At 34.7% G+C, this 24,813-nt stretch overlaps 1 protein-coding gene across 1 annotated transcript in view; it reads right to left on the bottom strand.

The window, feature by feature from the left end:
- RhoGAP15B (RhoGAP_ARAP and RA_ARAPs domain-containing protein RhoGAP15B) overlaps nucleotides 1-22,440 on the bottom strand; it is a 44,597-nt gene extending 22,157 nt beyond the window's left edge. The window contains exons 1-2 of the mRNA XM_076134720.1: nucleotides 20,583-22,440; nucleotides 18,618-18,816 (exon numbers count right to left, since the gene is read on the bottom strand). Coding sequence (XP_075990835.1) covers nucleotides 18,618-18,816; nucleotides 20,583-22,150 — 1,767 coding nt within the window. The 5' untranslated portion in view covers nucleotides 22,151-22,440. The remainder of the gene's footprint in view (nucleotides 1-18,617; nucleotides 18,817-20,582) is intronic.
- Nucleotides 22,441-24,813: the final 2,373 nt, after the last annotated feature.

Genomic DNA, 24,813 nt, shown 5'->3' with positions numbered 1-24,813 from the left:
TGACATTATCTTTGCGTAAAAACTAAAAACATCGTTACTCAGTTTCCGCCTATAAGTTCTATGGACAAAATAATTGGAATCCGATATTGCAGGATTTTTTTGGAAGGGGAGTAAACAAAACATTTCACTTCATTTGATATCTAGTTTTTTTTTATAATACAGACTATGGATTACCTGCTTGTTAGTACGCGGACACATACACGCACACTTCCACGTACACATGGTATATCTGTTAGGGGCTAACCAAATCGATCAGTTCTGTAACTATACATAAATTGATGGAGCGTCTGGCTGGAAGGGAGCTCATGTAGATAGATATTCATAGGCATTATGGAAAATGTTGCGTAGAGATCACAGATTCGGACTATTGCAGTATTTCAAATTTGATTCATATCCAAAGAAGACCCATTTGAAACGTAATACCTTTGTTTATTGATATACAAGAATACACAATATTAGGTAATAGCTGACCCGCGCAACTTCGCTTGTGTAAGAGAGAAAGGGTTATAATTTTCACCGTTTTTGTAACATTTTTTACTGTTACTCTGCTCCTATTGGTCGTAGCGTGATGATATATAGCCTATAGCCTTCCTCGATAAATGGACTATCTAACACTAAAAGAATATTTCAAATTCAAGCAGTAGTTCCTGTTATTAGCGCGTTCAAACAAACAAACAAACTCTTCAGCTTTACAATATTAGTATAGATATATGCGTAATATGGATTCTAGCAAATCTTGTATCATTTTTTGTAGAAGTACCTGAATTAATTCACTTTGATATCAACCACTAATAGCCGTATTAAAAATTCTGCATGAGTCTTTGTCCGGTGGAATAATCCCTCAAAGAGACTCCTCAAAATCAAAAAGCATGATTGTGCCTAATGCATGGCGCAAAGCGCTTGTGTGGCTATTTAGCCTCAGGCTAGCTGAGGGTGAGCTGTGGACGCCACTCCGTTCCTCAAAGTAACATACGGAAATGATTTCCATTTAGAAACAATATTGCGATGCACCGATACTTAATTAATTAAAATGTCCTAAACGGATTGCCAAAATATTACAATGCAATACATCGATATATAACTCTAATAAACGTTTCCTAAAATGCAATAGTTGCATTTTATGTTAATGATATAATAATAATATTACGTAGCTTTGAAAAAGAGTAGAATTCATAGAAGTTTCTGTGAGATTTTTTTATATGTTATTAAAATTTATATTTTTTTCATTAAGTATACCTATACAGGGTGTCCCAAAACTCAACGATAATCCGAGACAGGATGAAAGGCCAAGTAATACCGGTTATAGGAAAAATAAAAAAAAAATTCCATATCACTTAGTTCAGCAATAATAGACACTTTTCAAAAAAGTTGAAATTCCACACCCTTGGTCGCATTTTCAAGTCCTGTGATCACCAATGTCACAATTTCACTGTGTTTTTTTTAATTTCGTGATCTTAATTAAATATGCTATTAATCGTATAACAAATTAATGCACAAAACATCGTTAATTTAATAAAAAAAGTTAAGTTTTAGTGAGTTATCTTTCTCAAAAATATCGTTAGTCAACTTTGACGCTTCATACTGAAAAAAAATGTACTACACTACCCTTGGCAAGTTATTTCAAAAGTTGGCGCATTTAATCAAGATTTCAAAATGGTATAACACTTGCCACTTTTCTTGCCATTAAAAATGTTATTTTTATTTGAACGAAGAGTATCCTCGCATTGGATCGGACGCAGTGGTACAATTTTATGGCATCCTCGTTTCCCCGATCTAAATTTAGTAGAATTTTTTTACTGTGAATGCATAAAAGAAAAAGTTTATTCAAAATCAATTCAAAATCTATCAGCACTTCGCCAGAAAATTGACACAGCGTCAGAAGAATTAAATGCAAGGAAATTCGCTTAACTGGTGAAAAAATCTTTTGTACGCTGTTGCAGAGCCTGCATTCGTGCCAGAGGAAAGCAATTATTTTTAGTAAAGAGGTAATTGATTCAGTCCATAACAAATATTTAATGTAATAAACATAATAGGTTATGACAATAAAAAAAAAACAATGAAAACCGTCGATCTTATTTAATTATTCTCCTTAAACTAAAGTAATTCCGAATTGTTTTCCTCTGGCATGAATTCAGGCTCTGCAATGCCTTACAAAAGACCTTTGCACCAGTCAATCAAAATTCCTTGCATTTATTTCCTCTGACGCTGTGTCAATTTTCTGGCTAAGTTCTGATAGATTTTGTATTGATTTCGAATAAACTTTTTCTTTTATGCATTCCCAGTAAAAAATATCTACTGGATTTAGATCGGGAGAACGAGGAGGCCATAAAATTGTACCACTGCGTCCGATCCAATGCGAGGATACTCTTCGTTCAAATAAAAATAACATTTTAATGGCAAGAAAAGTGGCAAGTGTTATACTATTTTGAAATCTTGATTAAATGCGCCAACTTTTGAAATAACTTGCCAAGGGTAGTGTAGTACATTTTTTTTTCAGTATGAAGCGTCAAAGTTGACTAACGATATTTTTGAGAAAGATAACTCACTAAAACTTAACTTTTTTTATTAAATTAACGATGTTTTGTGCATTAATTTGGTATACGATTAATAGCATATTTAATTAAGATTACGAAATTAAAAAAAACACAGCGAAATTGTGACATTGGTGATCACAGGACTTGAAAATGCGACCAAGGGTGTGGAATTTCAACTTTTTTGAAAAGTGTCTATTATTGCTGAACTAAGTGATATGGAATTTTTTTTTTATTTTTCCTATAACCGGAATGACTTGGCCTTTCATCCTGTCTCGGATTATCGTTGAGTTTTGGGACACCCTGTATATTTTTTAATATGACTATTCTATAATTTTCATACTGGCATATCACATAGAGTATTAGTTGTAGTTCATCGTAGTCATAGTTCTTACAATACTAATCAATAGATTTCATTTTAAACACACATTAAACTTTATGTATGAAGAGATTAAAATTCGCTAAGATTTCCAATTTTTGTTCATTCGCTTGGGCTAATAGCAGGGCATTGTTGCACAACCGTTGCGTTGCGACAGCGTATGCACATGCACAGCGTTATGATAAAGTATGCTGAAAGTGTAATACTAAAAATAAAATTCGCTTTTATAAATCGCAACAAAATAAAATCATACACATGCATACTTTCCTCCTATTTCATAGTGTTCTGCTAAAGCTGGTGAGGGTCGGTTTATGAATACGGGTCGTAGTATTTTAAGAATATATTAGTACAATCTTGCTACTTATATAAAACAATTCCATAAGTCATTCCTACACGTGCAGTGTATGTAGCTTAATATCACTCAGTACTCGTATTAGGTACCTATTCATCAACCTATGATTCATCAGTTGAATCAAACTAAACATGGGATGCCCTATGTACTATGAATTTACATTATGACGACTTTCCTCATTGTTCAGTTAACGGGAATTTGAAAATACCAGCAGATATTAATTGCTATTATTGGTCGATGTGGTCAATGCCTTGTCCTGAACACTCACCAACGTTTCGACAGTAACGATTTTAACATTGCACCAAATCGATAATCCCCAGTCTCGAAAATGGAAAAACATACTTTACTGGAGAGCAATAATTAAAAATTTCTTATTTGCATAGCTTCATTATTAATGATTTTTGTAATTATTTGGATCTTGCGTAATCTTTTTTTTTGTAAAGATCTAATTTGAAATGGGAAAGAACCATCAAAATATTTTTATTCGCACTTTATGTGGAAAGGGTTTGACTGATAGTTTTGATATAATTTTTAGTTTAGTTTTTAGTTTAGTGTAGAATATTGCATTTGTTTAAATATTCCGCAATAGTGTTGAACCGTCAACCCAAATTTACCGCTCAACCATGTTTTGAAATGACTGCAGAAAAGGGTGGCAGATATGGCAAGAGATTGACCGTAGTGTATAATTTCGTAACATATATATGCAAAAGTAAACCATATCAATCTTTTGTTACATAATTTGTAGAATCTTAGTACAATCTAACAAAACTAAGTGTTTAAATACAATCCAATAGACTTTTACCACTGTGTTTTGTATTAGTTTTTTGTAGAACATACAAATATTTTTAAATAAAAAAAACACAATAGCATTTATGTAATGTGTATCTACCCAAATTTGGCAAAAGTTTCGTCTTTTTCAAGACGTGCAATATTATATTGACGACATACATATGTGTTAATCTTGCAGTGCACACTCATTAACTAGGCGTACTTTCCGCAAGTACTAGGCACACGCATGTCAATTAAACAACATAATTTTATTTTATCATATAGATACTTTGTTCATTGCTGATGTAACGGTGAATAGAACAAAGTTAGATGATCACTATTACAGAGTAATTTAAAACATACCGTAAACCGTACCGTAGTACACTAATGCTTGTCTTCACGAAGAAAATACGTTCTTTTCGTGCCTTACCAGGAATACGTGTCATATCTATACTAATATAATAAAGCTGAAGAGTTTGTTTGTTTGTTTGATTGTTTGTTTGTTTGTTTGTTTGTTTGAACGCGCTAATCTCAGGAACTACTGTTCCGATTTGAAAAATTCTTTCAGTGTTAGATAGCCCATTTATCGAGGAAGGCTATAGGCTATATAACATCACGCTACGGTCATTGGGAGCGGAGTAGCAACGAAAAATGTTGAGCAAGCGAAGTTGCGCGGGTCAGCTAGTTATGAATATACGTAGATAAAGCATGCAGAATTCAAATGTATAATGTAATAATAATATACTTGTTTTTATATGCATCTTTGAAAACAGAAACTGATCAACGCAGCGTGGAAATGAATACCGTGAAATAGAGTGGCTTTATTAAAATATTACTCTGTAAAGCATGACGTACCGTCTGCCAATAATGTTGAACGCAAAGGGGACTGTTTGCTTTGTGTCCATACACCGTGCAACTGCTCAAAAGGCCAATATTTTGGTGACTGAGCTGCGTCAAGACAGGATTTCGTAGAAATTAAATTGTAATCTGGGAGTGCAGTAAATTACGTACGTATTTCTAAAAAGCTTTGAAGCTTAAATATTTCGCCGGCAGCAGTACCTTCCCCTGAAACTACAATCTTTGAAATAAATAACAATATTCACAATTCTAAATTGGTTAACTTCAAGACTTTATCGAATATCGGGTGTATTCCTTGTAAGTTTATAAAGATATCAATCTCACTCGAGTCTATGAAGCACCGGAGGCAAAGTTTTTGAAATCTCATCCAATGCACTTTACTTTCTCAAGTCGATATCTGATAGCGCAAGGGAATTCACTAAAGATCCGAAAGCTACGTCTCGTGTGACTCCAATGAAAGAAGCACTAGGTATACGCAAAGAAGTTTACACTAAACTCGCAACAGGAATCATTTTAGACATCTGAGACCGAGACTTTTCGGAGCCGCGTTAAAAAGAAATCATTAGGTATTTGAACGCAACTTGTCTCTGACATAGACTACTAACATAACATTATTTGACATAACAGCATGGTTGCACCGGTCAAAGGTACCAACTTGATTGTTTCAATGATCACCCGTCTGGGAGGTAGACGCATGACCACCGGCGCCCACCCCCCACATTTCGTCATACACCTCTCGTCCGTATCGGGTGCTCACAACTAAATTATTATTATACACAGGTACCGGTAAGCTTATTGTGTCTGCAGTCTGATAGTTTAATGGCTCCTGTTTATGAGATTTTGTGCATGTGTCGCGGTTAGTTTGATTTTGTCAAACTGAAAGTTGTTATTTTTGACTAGAGGTCAGGCCCGATTACGTCCGGATATAGTTCAATTTTACCCGTCTATTTAATTCTCGTGAGAAGTTTGATCCCATACAAACCTTCTCCCGACAGTTACACACATATTACAAATAGAATTATCCAATTTAGTTTTGTTGTTCAAAAGTTATGTGGGTATATACATTTCGGCTATTCATTTTTATTAATATAAGATAAATTTGAAGATCACTTCAGGCGCATGAGAGTTTAAATAAAATCCCAGTTGTAACTTCAAATGCTATAGATATAGACGTAAGTGACAGTTCCTTTTTTATAAATACATATAAATACTTAGAAAAAAAAACATTCTTTTAATTTAGAACAACACAAGAGAACAGTAACTAATTAAACTTCTTTTTTGAACATCAGGCGGTATGTCTGCCTAGATCTTTACTAGAAATAATATCTGTCTTTCTCTACTTGCCTTTACGAGCTGTATATACTATATCTTATCGCGAAATAGTCACGTAATTTTATTAAACTGTAAGTACACGCGGAAAATATACGAAGGAATCATCCTACTAATGCTCATAAGATAATAAAGATACATAATAATTTGTGTAAACACGACAAAAAAACAACTGTCATCAGCAATAATAATGGAGACCGTATTAACTGTAAACTGTGCATAAAACGCACGGTGCAGCCAGGCGGTGTTCTACATAACTCACAATCATACGAGCATTATCTTTATGCTAGATATCGATAAACAGTTGTATAGATACACACGTCGCACTCACGATAACGATCACCAGTTTGATATAATTACAGAAGCGTCTTGGTCCCGATTAGTTGGAGCAAATAAGAGGTTTTGATGCCATAATTTGTGGTAATCGTTCATCGTTTTATATTTGTATGCTGGAGACTCTTGAACAAACTTAATTAAGAATTGAAGTAGCATTTAGAAGCCAATGGATTTCGTTGTCTTATACCTACTTAATATCTTTTATTTATTAAGAAACTTTAAAACTCTGACTTATTATTATATCATGGTCTGTGTGATTTTGTATACACCTGGAGTACTCCAAAAAACAGGTCGTGTCTCGACCGGTATTTCCCCTATACAGGACGAAGCGAGGATCAAAATTCAAGTCTTAAAAATGCAATAAGAAATAGAATAAGGTTGAACACATTTGTTAGCACGGATTCGTATTGTTCCGGAATGACTATATTTTTCTGTCCTTTAATAACATCTAGCTAGAAAGAGAACAGGGCGGATCCTTTACAGGATCGGTCGCGATGATCGGCAGAGCGGCGCCGTAACGCAGAAGTCCGATACCATGCTATATCTCATATTGCGTGCGATCACGCGCGGTCCCCTTTTGAGTACTGCGATATGCAACAGGGCCCTTCCGCATGTGGAATCATGCTGGAGTACGCGGAAGCACAGGCGAAACCGGACGTGTTATTCGGTTCTGACAAACGTGGTTCAATGCTCATTTTCATAGTGCATACTGCTATGACTCATCTTATAAAATAGTTAAGGGAAGATCCTCCTTTGATATATTATGAAAGTCAAATTGGCTGACCAACACAGATTTCATATAAGTACTTAATATTTTCAATAACGTTAATACGCCTACAATGGTCACAATTTCATGCACATAAAATGTGTGGCTTTACGGATTAATATTACTAAATTAAATTGGCATTTATTAAAAATTTATGGGTAATCGCCAGTTCATTATAGTTACAAAGCTACATTCAAATATCGTGTCTATTCATTCATATTAATGTTGTAACATTACCGATAACATGATTGGATGCCAGGAATTACCAGGTTTTATTCGGTAGTAATATTGAACACCAGAACATTTAATATATTAGCCGCAATAGTTATACTAAATCCTAGTAAATAGTGTGATATTAGTATTTTATAACTTTCAACACATAAAGAAGGCCAAGCTTTTTACGATTAAATTCACGTACCTACTTATAAAAACTTTCTTCACGAACAGATGTTTCATGTAAAACTATTCATGCCATCAAAAACATCCTCCAGTCTCGCAGCTTAGTCTCTCTGGCGTAAATAGTGGTGAGATCTTTGTAATACCAAGTCGATTAATCTGTTTTGTCTCTACTTATAGGACCTTCTGTCTTAAGTTAATTATATTACATAAGTTATTATCATGCCAATATTAAAAATATTTTACGTTTCAAACAAATAAATCGGCCTGGCCATCGCCTGGCCTGGCCTTTGCGATAGTATATTTGTTAAACATCACGACTTCATAATTTGTTACGCACTTAACTTACAACACTTTATAACAAGAGGGGCTCAACATAAAAATATAAATTGATAGGTACCGGATATTTTTTATTAATGAAAGCTGTATAAGCGTATCCTTTTTGATAAGACAATTAAAATTATGAACTAGTAGAGTAGAGTATCAGAATTGCTACTAATAAAAACAAATCTTGTACGGATAGAACGTACATTCTTAAGGCTTAAGCTAAGTTTGTTCTTACATTCATAATGTTTATTTTGAAATTAATACGGACAGAAACCACTTAGGTATGAATAACTAACTTGATATCAAAAGATAAAGATATTTATTTTCATACGAAAGGCATTCTTGACATTTCAGAAAGAGTTACCTACTTTAAATCAGTTTCATAGACCCCAGTGACGTAGACCCGTAATTAAACAATAAGACTGCGAAAGACTAACCAAATAAAAACTATGTGCACAATCGGGATGAAAAATTATGTAGTTAATCCCATTTAAAATAATGTGTTTACATGCATTACAAAACTTTGAGCAAATATATTACAATCGCTAACTTAGTCTGCCCGATCTAGAATGAAAAAGTACGATTTCAAGAATGCGATGTATGATAATTATCTCCGAAGTACAAATTTTAGTAGATAGATAGGTATGTGATGGCAGAAGTCCAGGATAATAACTCCAGGATATAAAATCCTGAATAATATTGTATTATTTTTATCATGTATTACTCGATTGTCCTCCGACCACGTCATATTTCTCGCTGTGAGCACTCAATTTTGTTTCGGTCACGAAACAGGTATACATACAACAGGTAACTTCGTCCCCAGTGAATAACATGCATATTCTGCAATCTCTTAATTAAAAAGCAAAATTATTTGCTCATTATAGGAAAATAGTTGGTCGGACACAGCGGACGAAATTAATTATCCGAACATTGTTCGTTTACAGTCCGTGTACCTATTTCATTTGTTACGTATGAAGAGTGACGGTAAAAACAGTTTTATATACAAAACATGCGTTTGTATAATTGTCAGGGAAAACAATTTACGTGAACATTAAGTTTTAATTTATCAAAAGATAGTTAACAATTGATAATAATTATACAATACTAAGAAAGCATGCGTATTTACAAGCAGACCCTATCATAATGTATCTTTTAATATTGCGTATTTTTAATTTATTTTCTAGTATATTTATCTAAAAACACAACTACACATCATCAATTTTCTAGCTCCAGAGCGAGGAGGCTACAGTAAATTCGAGCTGTTTCGAGAAGATCTGCCTTCCACATCAGGCCCCGTGACCCAGCTTCACAAGGCGAACCTTTAAAAAACGATCGCTCACCTTCAGGTAATAATCATCGAGCTACTGAATGACTACAGTATTACATTCTCCATCGTGATATAAATAATACCGTCAACAAAACCTACACAGTAAGAACTTCAGTAGGTATATCATTATTGATAAACTGTTTGATTAATAAAACCCCACGTTGGATACATAAGTTGATATATTAATAGACACAATTGCCGTGTTATCGTGTAACAAGGATAATATTTTCCTGCAAAAGCTATTAATACCACATAATTAGCTAATTGTTATTTTCTACCTCAGTGTATTCAATGTGTTAATCCGAAGCTTGTGTATTTCATAGGATTGATATCAACCACCGTGTGGGTTGAGTTATTTAGAGACCTTCTATTCTAACAAATCTTGCTCCCGTGTGGCTCACATTGCACAACAAAAAATATAATTTATTTATTTACTAGAATAGGACCTTTTACAATAAAAATGTGTAGGTATCTACAATATCTACTACTCTAGTATATTAAAGATCTTACATTGGGAACGAAAAACAAATGCGTTTTGCGTACATCTAATGACTAACAAAACCAACTGCATTTGATTTTGTTAAGTCTGTAATCTCGGTACTTGAGTAAAGTGTATCAGTGGTTCAGTAGCATTGTGCCGATCGATATATTATTGATTTCGCTCGGCGGCAGGTCGTCAGTAATTTAATTAAGACTAGGTAAACGGCTGAGGAAAGTTCCCTATCAATGTCGACGTAAAGATCATTGTTATTCATGTTAAATACTGTAAGTTATTGTGTGGTTTTTATTCTACAATTAGTCATTTGCATTGACATATTACTATAAACATCTAGTATTACAGTTGCGGTTTATGGTAACAAAGCATTGAGATATCTCATGACAACACTTGTTCAATGGACTTCTCAATCATCTTGCAAGTACGGAATATTTACAATTCAAAATGAAACATATTGGGAGACTATCTAGGTCACACGAATATTTTCTATCAAAAAAAATCAACTTACAAATTTTAATAGCCTGTCCATCAAACCAAAATTAAATTGCAGGGATACGAAAGCGGGGATTGATTATGTTATTGAATGTGTGCATACTATGCGTGTATAAACACTTGTACAATGAGAGGGGCGAGCATGATTCACCCTAGTCACACGCTTCCTGCATCACACGCAAGTCCGGATTGAGCCCGTCGACGCACTTATTATCTGGGGGCACGGAAGTGCCCCCGCAAGTCGAGCAAAAAAAAAGCGGCACGGCCGTAACATCCTTTTCTCGAAGCAATTCGGGCTATTTTTGACACCCCTATAATTTCGTTGTGGATAAAACAAGAAGCCTGGATTTTCAGCAACTAATCAGTCATTGTATAGACACGGTATATTTAAAATTTCAGTCAATTTGAACCAGTAGTTTAAGAATGACAACTTGTTAAAATTTTGAATTTTGTCACTCACTGATTCACTGACTCACTGACTCACCGATCATCAAAAGTCTAAGGTACTTCTAGCAGACTTAGAAGCTTAAAATTTAGAATACAAATAGGGTTTAGTGTTTTAATCATGGGAAAAATTTAATATTGTCTAATTTTGGTCCAGTTGTCTAAATACACCAACTGCAACAATAACTTTGTAATCCCATATAAATGTATAAGATTACAAGGTTACATTTGCAGTTAATGAATTATTATTACTGTAGAAAATAAAATAAATAGGTGTAAATAGGTACCTACTATATGAGGCATAACGGGAGGGGGTAAAGGGTGGGTAAGGGTTTTTAGCCCATGAAACTGAACAAAATTCCCATAAGAAAATAGGTTGAATTATGAAAAAAAAACGTCTTTCCATACAAATTGGACTTATGTTCGCTCTACAAAAAGAAGTGAGATGCCATCAAAAACATTCTGTAAAAACCTCAAGTCTCGCCGTAAAAAGTTGTGAGATCTATATAATATCAAGTCGATTAATCTATTTAGTCTCTACTTAAAGGACCTTCTGTCTTAAGTTATTACGTATGTTATTATCATGCCAATTTAAAAAAAATACCTTTAAAACAAATAGATCGACTTGGTCATCGCAAGAAAACACAAATTCGCCATTATTAACATTTCAGGAGCATTAACTTCTTGTCGTGCTGTGTAGTGTGATACATACTAATAATCAAATCATGCGATGGCCAGGTCGGTCTATTTGTTTTAAAGGTATTTTTTTTAAATTGGCATGATAATAACATACGTAATAACTTAAGACAGAAGGTCCTTTAAGTAGAGACTAAATAGATTAATCGACTTGATATTATATAGATCTCACAACTTTTTACGGCGAGACTTGAGGTTTTTACAGAATGTTTTTGATGGCATTTAATACTACATTAATACTCTCGGACTCTAAACATTCACAATTATAAGACTAAACTGTTTTGAAAATATGGTTGGGCAGGTATTTTGATAGCAATTGGAAAATGTTTTTAAAAATTGAATCGTAAATTCACGGCGTTTCTTGACCCACGTCTTATAAGCTTCCCTTTGTTTACGCCAGACGACCCTGTTCTGTGGACGTAGTCTCTTCCGACAAACATAACTATACCAACCACCCGTCTTCACAGGTTTCCCAACGCTTCCAGTTTCTAATACCAAACCTTTCAAATTGAAAGAGTGATGCAATTCAGATATATTTTGACAACAAATAATGCCCACTAATTTACAATGCACGTACGTTTATACAACTTGAAGCAAAAAAGCAGTACACGATGAATGACGGATGCAACTATTTAGTAGGTATAAAGTACAGGTCATGTCCCCATTCCCTTCACGATTACAAACTGTCTCTCGTCGTATAAATTGAATTTCCGCCGAAGCAAAATTTAATTTTACATAAACCTCGGCAACTTTGAAGCTTGAAACTGCTACGTAATCAATAATAAAAAATAATAAAAATTAATCGCTAAACGTGTTGCTAAGCGCAAATATCGGGAGCAGCTAAACCGATTTCACAAATTCTTTTTTTACAATATTCCTTGAAGTACGACGATGGTTCTTACGGAGAGAAATTAAAAAAATGCAAAATATTAAAAAAAATATGAAACGACTGTTAGGCGAACTTTGCCGGGTCGGCTTTAAACACTGAGGTCTTGTCTTGTGTCCAAAGTCAGTAGAGCGTTTACAAAAAAAAAACACTCAATTCAGTTATCGTTCATTTTGTCGAGAGAGAGAGAGTTATGACAACACACAACTACAGGTAGGTACTAACTCATACAATTTCTATATGACCGTAAGGAACGATACGCGACCTTATAATACTGGCTTTACATAGGAAAAGAATCCACACCTGTGTCGATGAGACCAATGCGCCACAGCGGCATATAATAGACAGATCGAATGCTCTGTTTAAGATACCTAGTAAAATGACAATTAAAATAAAAGGAACAATTTGATGATTTCACTAAATCCCAGATGGGTTGCACTTGCACGTGTATATGGACTTATGGGTATCAGAATATTGTAATCATTCGATGAATACAAGTTAGACAGTTTTAAAAAAAGGATTTACGTCAGTATGTTTGTTACTCTTTTAAGCAATCTAAAACGGACGAAGCCGCAAGTAGAAGCTGATACAATATGAATTCACTCTACTAAACGTGTATTTGTTAAACGACACACTGCTTTCCATTAAATAAGAAAGTTGTTTTTTAATACTCGGACAGATTTTTTAGTTAGCAGATATTAAAAAAAAACAATAATTATTATTGCTCTTAAATCACGACATTTTAGCAAAATAATAATGCATTTGGTGATTACCGTCAAATTATGTTGTGATGACATTAATAACCACCACTTACTGTGAGACTGTGACACTATTGACTCAAAAAATATATATTTTTACTTTTTATGTAACGATGATAAGCAGATGAACTACTACGTAATAATGATTTAATACTAGATCAACAATATGTGTCTATAGTAAACCTCAGAATAACCTAGGCATATAAAAATGTCAAACAACAAATACTTATATAAATATTCTTAAACGGCACTGCCACAACAGATTAAAAATAAAATGACCGTGCTGGACACGTGGCGAGTTGATTTATTAATTTCGTAGTCGTTAGCAGCAATATAGCAATCGCAATATTGCAAACTCGAATAGTTAACATCCCGGCAATAAAAAGGGTACTGCGTTCTAAATATACGATCCAAGGAGGCAAATGCAATGATTTCATTATCCTCTGTTGAAAAAAAAACACAAGAAATATACATCAATTCCAAGGTAAGGGACTGATTTGATTTTTAAACGGATTTTTATTTAAGGCCGGTTTCTTTCTTAACAAAAATCAAGTCGCAAATAAAGGCCGAGAGGTGAATGACACCACAGTCTGTGCACAGACTACATCGTCCTGGCACACAGAACGGATCAAAATTGATAAATTATATTCGCGCGTACGAGATTTAATTCGAAAATGACATTGTATGGCATGTTTTGTCATCGGGACCAAGTTGAATAAACGGTTTGTATAATGTAACCGTCACCGAATATAAAAAAAAAATCTCACAAATGTTGGAAATCATTTCTTACCAACTCTGTTTGCTCTGCACCTGATCTACTTAATAATAGCTCTTGCCATATTTAAATAAATACGCTCGAATCTGTAATGCATGGCACACGAGGATACGATACACGAGGGCCTAAACAGAAGTAGCCATTATAATCATCCACATTAGTAGCCGAAAGATGCATAGTAAAATTCGAGAAAATTTCTAAGCTACCGACAAACAAATTTTAGGCTAAAATACATAATTGGACTATAAAATGACTGGTTCGCATTTTGTTAAACTGCAGATTTAAACAGATTGTAATCTAAAGCTTTCTAATCAGTCTAGTTTATCAGATAAAAGAGTTAGAATTCAAAAACGCTTGTCCCTAGAAAAAACACTATCCCATAAATCCAATGTTTACTTATATCTCTATCTTTTAAAAGTGGTTTCTTTCATAATAAATAATTGAGAACTATGCTCTGTTCTTCAATTCACATTCTAGTTGTATGTACATTCGTATTATCATCAAGTCCAAACGTAATTAATTACTGATAAGGGATTATATACGTTTGCTCCTTACAGTATGTTTTACTTCATATCATGAATAACCTTAAGTTTAGTTTTGATTTATATCCGAGATGTACAAAACATATGACTCAATATAATTTACGTTTTTACTCCAAATAAAGCGATCAATTAATATTATTCTGAAGAAGCGAAAAACATTGCATCAAAATAAAAAATGAAACATTTAAAAATCTAATATTGTCTCCGAATTTTAGAAATATTAGTAAAACGACCATAACATCGAAAAATGCAGAGTAAAATTTCATGTTTGTCAGTTATTTGTCTGAGTGACATGATGGATATCGATGTGGCTTTTTAGCAGAGTAGTACTATAAAATTCCACTATAGGACTAACATACTCTGAGCTGTTATTTAAATATAGTGTAATTTGATTATAAGTCGATGAGAATACCTTTGTATAAACAAGCACACTCAAATAGTTCTATACTAATTAAACAACTTAAGATCGACAGCAATGAAGTTCTAATTGTAACCCTTATGTACTAGACTTACAGCACAACATAGTGTGATTCATTATGTCACGTATTGCCTACAGCTACACATTGCTGTGAGTCGACTCAGATGAGATTGTTTAATGTTTAGTCTCCGAAAGGCAAACGATTATCAAGGTAAACGAGACATGCCATGGGGCCAAACATGGTTGTCTTCTTTCTGATACTAAAACAACGTACTTAAGTCCTTTTTATTTTACTGTATTGTGACTCCCCGGTATCAACATTGCAGATTCGACCTGGCATCGTAACATAACAGTGACGCAATTCAATAAGTCAGGTTCGTCAGATGAGAGATGTTTTTCTTATGGTATTTAAATTTTTATGCGTACTGTTTTTCAGGTTATTATTTTTGATACATGCAAGACGACAAACCGGAATTGCCTGTTTTGCATGCATCAAAAACAACAATAATTTCTTCAAATTCGTAACGCCAAGCAAACTAATCGGTCGTCGGGTATTCAAATATTATGTTGAAGTTGATGGTAATCCCAAAAGTCGACAGAGGATAAAACAGGAAGCAGGATTATAAGAATAATTCCTTATAAATTTATATTTTACGAGGTAATACTTAATACACGGAATGTTAGAGTACATAATATAGACAAAGTAGTGACTCTTCTGCGAGCATTCTGTAATGATTCATTTGTCGGTTCCGCTAATTTCGAGTTGACACGTCATCTCACTTAAAAGGAGAGTATTGTTTTGTGCCAGTTTAAATGAGGGCAACTATTTTGTAGCCATGTAATTTAATGTCCTGTCATTATCATGAGAATAATGATTATGATAGAAAGTTTACATAATGTAACATAACATGGAGTCCATGGAGAGGATGATTAAAAAGCTCGGCGTGAAACCCCTCTAAAAATCACGCTTTCTATCTCGTTTGAAATTAAATACGACACTGGCACTGTCCATCCGTGATGTCTGCACGGATAAAAGTAATTGTATTTGAAAGGAGTGATGGAAACACGAATAGTTCGTATTCGAAGTGGATAGTTATATGGATTAGAACTAGTTAAAAAGAGTAGACGTCGTAAAAATACAAAAGTACCTCGAATGTTATAATGATAACGAGTATTACGCAAGAGGATTAAAAATATTAACAAATTTAGACATCATAATTATTATTTTTATGTTAACTGTCTGAAACGGAACCAAATAATAAAAGGGGAGGAGCTTTTCTTGCTCTTTGGATAATTAGAATTTTAAGTGTTACAAACTTGTCACAGTAATTATGTACAGTCTGTGTGTAAATGCTACAATCGTAAAAAGTGCAACGGTATGTGTACGGCGCATTTGTCGGGTAATGCCGACAGCCATCTGTCGACCGCGGTGTACTTACTGGAGAACGTATGCCTAAAATTAAATATTAACATTATAGAATATTTTAATAACCGGGCAAGTGCGAGCCAGACGCTACTGCACAAAGGGTTCCTTACCATTATTTATGAAAAGATGGACCCACGTTTTTTTTTAAGGACTCGATTAAATATTCAATTTATCTAAATTTTCCGAATCTTTTTAAGGGAATATAAATTTCTATTCATTTATTCATTCTCCCACACCGCCAAAGACATGCTAAATTCGAGCCATTTTCGAGGTTTACTCTACTAAATCTTTCTACTTCTCGAAACAGTTTATGCCCAAACTGTACGCTGCTCTGCTCAGATTTCGTATAAGTATATTGATCACCTGATAAATTTTCGATATCTACATTATCTTCTATTGTTACTTTTTCAATTTAACAAATGCACTTACCTACTATATTTTATATCAGACACTATTTCAGACGACCGCGGCGGTAACATTTTTAATAATGTTTTATCTGCCAAAACCACTCCGATTTTATTAGTACAAAAGAACGAGAGAAGAAAGAGACAACAAGACAATCTTTTTTTTTCACCCTTTATTAGTAGAAAATAAATAAATACAAAGAACGCGTCTAGCGTCTTAAACATTGAGTCGAGTTCTTTTTTTACGTTTATTGTTTGTATTGAGTTTGTTCGCACGCGACGTCATAAGCTTACTGCTCGAACAATTTGCCTCGAGCCTTTGTAAAGAAATAACTGTATAGCGCGTCTGCGTCGTCATTGTAACAATGAGAAAATAATACGATTATAGAAGTTTTCTTGTCACTCGATATACCTACACCTTGCAACAACAAGAAATAAAGTTAGTGCAACTTTTATCCACTTAACGTTTATTTACAAGTTGAAAATAATACAATACAAGTAGATTCCGGTACATATTTTTGTGAGTAGGATTTTTAGCCACGGCGATGATCTGTTTTTTAAACTTTCAATACAAGTGTAAGGACCTTTTAAATAACTGATTTAGCCTGAGCCCGCCCAACATACACTGATAAAATTCAATACCATCAGACCCGAACATCATGTAGCAAACCTTTGAGATATAATAATATGATTTCAAGCTTTGTTGTTCAATCGTCACAATAATATAATTGAGTGGAATGCCCTTAAATAAACTCTGAGATATTTGGGAGAGCTTTGCCATCTGTTGATAAAACGATGGTACAATGCAGATACTCGCATATTGTGTTATAGTTAGATATTGTATTGTATGTAACCACAGGAGCGACACCCACGTCGAGACGAGTCTGTCTCGACCTCATCACATGCTACTTACAATGGTTCTGCCTGACGCGCGTGTGGAAGGAATCATTCACTTCACTCATAAATATAATCAATCCACGACTCAACTGTTCAAGTTTACACAAAAACCTTAATCATAATAAATATCTGCACCAAATAACTCCGACTCTTTTAATTAGAAAATAGATCTGTACAATAACTGATATCAGCCGGCGACTCCGCCCACGTATTAAGATTAACTGGGTAAAAATACCCCATATGTTCTTCCTAAATACAAATAATGTGTGTAATAAAATTATATCAGTTGCGTGAGCAAGTGACCAACAAATCGACATTAACATGTCAATTTACTAAATTATCAAAATTAGCGAGAACAAGGACAGTAAGGATTAATGTGAAGTATCCATAAACTGGTCGCGCAACAAGTACGTAATGTAACTTTATATGCGATGCTAATGATATCATAATGTTCCTATATTTAAACGAATACTGTCATGAGTAACCCTGACTGTACAGTTCTGGAACCTTGGCCAATGATCACCATAATACAGCGCGTACTTATTCGTGCAACATGTAGTTAAGTCAACAGAAATATTTCAATCAGTTTCCAACTAACCTGTCATCTAACATTAAGGACCTACTTAGCAAACGGTGTCAAAAAAATCTGGATATCGCTCAGCAATGTTAGAATATTAAATAATTAGCTTTCCCCAGAATTTATGTCCGCGTGTATAATATTTTTTGGAAAAAGAAATTAATTCCAGGTCACAGATAAATAGACCACGGCTATATCAAATTTCGTCAAAATCTGTTCAGTAGTTTCTGCGAGAATGAGAAACAGGACTTGTTTCTAGTATAGTCAGTAGTAGTAGCAACAGTATATCTATCTATGTAGGCAGTAGGACTATTTGTATACTTATTATTATCATGGTTATATTTATATCTTACACGAAACAGGTTCAAAAGAATGGAGTCAGTACTAAAAATCAATCATAAAGCGGTTAATGCTGAGCATTCAGACTAAGATCTTACCTTTAGGTAGCACCAGCCGCATCTTGTAAATTCAGCAGTGTACTTGGTAGCGAAGCCACAAGTCAAATGTTCTGCAATCTTTTGCGCCCAGTTGCGGCGCTCAGAAGCGCTCGCACAGCTAAACAGAATCTTCCGCGGTGAGCTTCGCACTCCTGCTGATGACACCATCAGCTCGAAGCAGTACGAGTTGCTCGTTGTACTGTCATAACAATTAAATCTCAATTCAAATGTCATCCTACACAATTAAAAAACTAGCTACTTTTAGTATCTGATGTAATTTGAAGAGTTAAAAACAGCGTTTGCAAAGTTAGCAACCCGCTGCCCGCGTAGTGGTATTTGTACTGGGCACGTAAATAGTCGATCCCAGTTATTGTCAACTAAGCTAACAGGCGTTAAGCCACGCAAAAGCCTTCGGGCGGCTTGAACTACTTTGACACTAGGTTCATCCGTTACTATCTACTAAATAGGGGATAATAATAAGGGAAACTTAACTCCTACAAAAGTATTGCATTTTGAAACTCAATATCTTACGAAAATTATCCTTAATCGAGAAAAGGTCTCTACTAACCATGAGCAAATAACAGATGCAAAATTTTTGCTTACACAAAATATTATTAAATTAAAAATGTTTATGTCAGGGGCTCATCACACAACACACTTGTTTTTTTTTTCAGTAATGGTACAGACTAGAGATGTCACGAATATTCGGCAACTATTCGTTATTCGGCCTATTCGGCCACTTTTTTTGCTATTCGGTATTCGGCCGAATAATAGGTACTATTCGGCCGAATACCGAATACCAAACCATGTAAAAAAGACAAGCATATTACTCACAATTATGTATTTATTTCCAAAATTACAACACTTTAGTAATTAAAATTAACCAATGGTAAGTTATGATGAATAAAAACAAGCATTTCAGCATTTCTTGGTAGCAAACGATTACGCTTTTCATCGTAAATGATACCAGCCTCAGAAAGTAACTATTCACTATACACGCTAATTCCAGGAGAAGAAAGATACACTTTAGCAAATTTCGAAAGGTTTGGGTATTGTTTTTCGTTTGCGAACCACCACTTGTAAGGGTCGGCCTTCTTAGCTTCTAGCAAGCTAGTCTCTTAGCAAAATAGTAATTAAGTTTTATTTTATGTATTATTTTTACACTGACAAAGCGTTCCGTGACGTGATTTACTAGCAATTGAAACAATACTCGCCTACGATATGTTGTGTTTATTTGCACCCCGCTCCACCCCTCGTCGCCTGCCGCGCCTACGCAACGAGGAAAGCAGGTTGCGACTTGTCTTAATCCAGCTAACGCGCCTCCGACAACCATGAATTCCGTGCCGAATATTCGTCGGCCGAATATTCGGCGCTTCGGCCGACCGCATTGCCGAATATTCGGTATTCGGTATTCGGCCAATTCACTATTCGTGGCAACTCTAGTACAGACCCCTACATGCGCGAGTGCAACTCGTGAAGTTGCCCATCAATTTGATGGCAAATAAAATTAACTAACACTATGTATACCTTATACAGAGTGTTAGTTGACAAAATAACACATATAGTTGTGGGAGATTAACCACAAATAATGTTTGGTTATTAATTTTAAGTAATAATTGGTTCGGATGTTATAAAAAAAATAAGATAATTATATTTATATCATATAATATTATATTCATACCCTATAAAATGATGTGCCATAATATATTATGCACAATAAAACATTGATTAAACAATTTGGCTCACATGTCTAGAACACATTATACTAATTTTTAATAGTAAAAATGGAAATTTATATAGTTGAATAGTATAATCATATTTGCTTATATTGTTAAGACAACTGTCGGCTCACCCTGTATAATTCTACTTAATCAGCTTACTTAATAGACACTATGAGAGTTGGTCAAAGTAACTTTTCGACTATCATTAATCAAAAACTATAATAATATAGTCATTGTGTCTTACCTTGATGATAATGGCAGAACAATCTGTATAGAATATATGTTATCCAATGTATAAGCTTCCTTTAGGATGGCATTGGTGGGGTCTGTATAGCACATCAACTTTTGATCAGAGAGCACACAGTACCGGGTTTGTGAGTTTTTAAATAAGTCCTCTACAACACCAGAGACAATCTTTGTTAACGTGCCACTGAAGTATGGTACTGGCAAAGAATTTACCGGAGGTCTCTCAACCACTTCGACCTTAACTGGAACTGGTTTAGGTGTTTTATTTAATTTGTCAAACTTTAGCATGTGTGAGAACCTTTGCATAACCTTATTTGTTGACTTGATTTCATCTTCAACCACTGATTTAGTATCACCATCACTTGCGACAAACCAGTTAGAGTTTCTGTCCTTGTCAACAATGTTAGGTTTTTCTTCAGTAAATAAGCTGTCTGTTCTCTCTGGGGGTGTTGGAGGGTTAAAATAATCACTCTCATCAAACTCAAAGCTATCGTCAGTATTATCAGTAGCCTCTGAAGCTACTATTGTACCATAAGTGTCACCAATCAGAAAAGACTCTAGCAATAGTAACTCATTACTAACTCCATCATACTTTTGAGTAGATGTACTAGATTGTAAAGGATCAAATTCATATATAGTACTCTTGCTGGCTCTTGGTGGATCTTCCAAAGTTGTACCAGTGTTATCATTCTTAGTGCTAGACCTTGTCTGATCTGCAGGACTTTGGAAAGGTAGTGTCCAGTTTTCATACATTGAATTTTGCTTCATAACATCAAAAGCACTATCTCTTTTCTTTCTTCGCTCTGGTATATCAGGACATGAACCTCCCGATGCAGTACTGACTGAGCTTACTATACTGTTAGTTCGGGATTGCTTTGGTATATCATATGTCAACTGCTGTTCACCCTCTAAATTTAAGCTTGACACATTTTGTTCTAACTCACGGCTCATATCACAGGAGAAACTACTGATAGAATCTGTGTTATCAGAATTGCTTGAAAATAAGGATAGATCATCAAAGTTAGTGGTGTTCAGCTGTAAATTTGGATGTTCTGGAGATTTTAGGACATTTTCAGTTTCTTTATGAAACCTTTTTTGTTCTAACAGTGGTGAGTTAAATTGGATATTATCAAACAGGCTCACATCAACTGCAGGCATAGAAACACATCTTTGGTTATCAATATCATCACAGCTGTCTGGCTTCTTGGACCTACGCAGCTTGAGACCAGCAGTTCTTGTCCCTTCTATAACAGACTTAGTGACAGTTTGACGCACAGCACGTGAGGTAGTCAGAGTTTTTTCTAAAGTATCTTTAGCAAACCGAGAACCATCCTGGAGTGATCTCTCAAGTTTTTCATTTGCATTTTTGGCAGAATTACTTACTTTTTGTGCCACATCCTCTGATATCTGCTTGGATACATTACTGATTGACTTTAATATGTCTGAAGCTGTGACCCTCTCACTAGTAGACGGCAGTTTGGTGCGTGGAAGAGGTACAGGTCGAGGTTGAGGTTCGTTTGTCGGCAAAAACGCGCTCCTCGGCTTAGGTACCGGCGGCGAATCCATCCCTGTATTGTTACACAAGGCCACTATCACTTTATAACTATTTAGAAGTGACAGATAACATTGTTAAAGTTATACACTTAACACAAACAAAAACCAGAATGACTCACTGAGAAAGGAATAATACACATCACTTTGACCCGATTTCTAATTAGGTTGTCACTGCTTGCATAATTTTATTTTTAATTACTCAAAAACACTACACTTTACTTTTATCGACACTTGAATAAAGATTATCTAGATTGAAGAATAAAGTTATTTTGTTTATAAAATGACTCGGACCGTATTGTTAGCGGCTGACTGACTGAGAACTAACATTGTGTTGCCAGACCAAAATTATTAATTAATTATTAAACATCAAACAATTTGAAATATTTACATGGTTAACATCAAGTAAAGTCAACATATAGATATTAGATACAAAATAAAAATTTAATAACGGTTTAAATTTTTTTTTGTTAACCTGCACTGTCCAATTTTTGGGCAAAAGCTATGTGGATTGTCATTAATGGAGCTATAAGTCAAAGTAGCCATATAACCTAGATTACATCTTAAATTGCCACCCTTAGGCCGAATATTATTTAAAAATTATAAAATAAACAAGGTTAAAGTGATCGCTACGCCATCGCCACTACCGTTACGTCGGGAGGCCGTGAGTTCGATTCCCACATGGGGCAATTACGGATCTGGTTGTTTGTATGTTTGTATCGACATAAGTAAGTATACAAATATATATGCGTGACGGTTGAAAAATCAACCGCACACATAAATTTGTGATCGCTAAGTAACGATTTTTTGTACTTATTTAAGGAAAGTTTTATCAAAAACTATTATTAAATCTACCACGCCAAGCATGAATTATTTCAATCAACTTTAGAATTTTGGTGTAAACATTTTAGGTTTATTTTACATTTTATTTTTACTATATTTTTGTCAACACGACATTCTACATCCACCCAATTGTGGCAAGCCAAAGATGAGGAAAGATGACCTCTCCTTGAGCACTCAGGCACTACAGAAAAATGAAAGAATGTAGATTTGCTTCACATATCAGCGAATTTAACTATGTATCTTCAGTCATTGACACTCAATGATAAAAGTAGTTTCGCTCTATGGCCCAAAATTTTTTCAACTCTGATATTAGTGCATATTATAATGTTTTTAGCTATTTTATTTGAGTACCACATATTTTTTCCTCAGTAAAATGCATTACTGCTTGGCGTTCCGGCTTTTAAATTTGGGCATACCGACTAAAAATCTGACGGCCTTCTTCGAAGCTTCTTGATAAAACGTCGCTTTTTTAGGACATGAGTGTTATTACCCTGACCACCACCATTATATGGGCTAATTCTTTTAGTAGATATATATAATTACTAACTAGTAAAAAACGCCTAAATACCTACCTAATATTAACCTGCTCAGTTTATAATTAAGGTGCTGCTTAGTGCTTGTATTAGAGATGAAGCACTTTACGCTCGAATCAAAGTCGGATATCAGTATTGAGATGATCTTCGAATAAAAGTAGTTTTATAACAATTATAATCTCTTTATTCGTTACATTGTATGCCTTCCTTCGTACTAATCCAAACAACAGATTTTTAATAAACAATGTTATACCTAATTATTGTGATACATTAGCTATACGTAACTCACAATAGTAATAAACTAAACGGTACACTTTTTGAATAACCCGGCCATCTTTAAAACAGCAAAAAGAATATTTTTACTAATTTTTGGTTATTATAGCGGCAACAGATTAACTATCTAACTTTTATGGTTCATGAGGAACTGCCTGTAATAGGATCTCATTGTATCCTTTGGGTACGACGGAGCTCTAAAATGCCGACTATATGCAAGTAGTAACATTATCTGCCCATTGGGTCGATAACAGCCTAAAGTATGCAGTCATTTATATGTAAAAAATAAAGCAGTTTATACCTGTAGAAATTATAAAAAAATGTGATAAATAAGTTCTGGGCATAGGTGTCTATACCTATGCCCAGAACTTATTTATCACATTTCATAATGGGTCATAATGGATAGCCGAGTGGTATAGTAATGCACTTTCCACGCAAGTGGTCGATGGTTCGTTTCAACACACCAATGAGTTATGTGTGTATTGATTAATTATCTCTTGTTCCAATGGTGAAGAAAAACATAATGTCTTAGAACTCTTTAACACAGTTCTTGGAGGTATGCAAAGACCCCAACCCGTACTTGGTGGACACTTGTGTGGTAAACTCAAGGCCTAATATCTCCGTCAGTACCATAGGAGACCCTTGCCAAGCAGTGATCGATCTCGGATTCCAAGCTATGCTTCCCGGAGTTGTGCTGTGGATGGGTGAGCATTTTATACAAATCGAGTCCCACCGTGTTTCGGAAGGCACGTTAAATTGTGGGCCCTGACTGTCATTTTCGAAGATCGTTTACATTCGTTACCAGTAGTGAGGAGTTTGAAAGTCTGACAATCAGTGTTACCGATGGGTATCGTGTTATAGCCCAGGTAACTGACGCTCTGAGCACGGGCCAGTAACTGATTTCCGTACCGATTGGTCTCACGTACAATATGGGCGACAATATCAACGTCCCAAATTTTTTTTTTTAAGTACACGGAACGGTAAAATCTTCTCTGCCTCTCTCAAAATTCTCCAAAAGTTAGTAAGTAA

Source organism: Anticarsia gemmatalis, chromosome Z, assembly GCF_050436995.1.
Source record: "Anticarsia gemmatalis isolate Benzon Research Colony breed Stoneville strain chromosome Z, ilAntGemm2 primary, whole genome shotgun sequence".
NCBI classification, from domain to species: domain Eukaryota; kingdom Metazoa; phylum Arthropoda; class Insecta; order Lepidoptera; family Erebidae; genus Anticarsia; species Anticarsia gemmatalis.
Note: the sequence above shows the minus strand (reverse complement) of the source record. Positions and strands in the feature narration are given on the sequence as shown.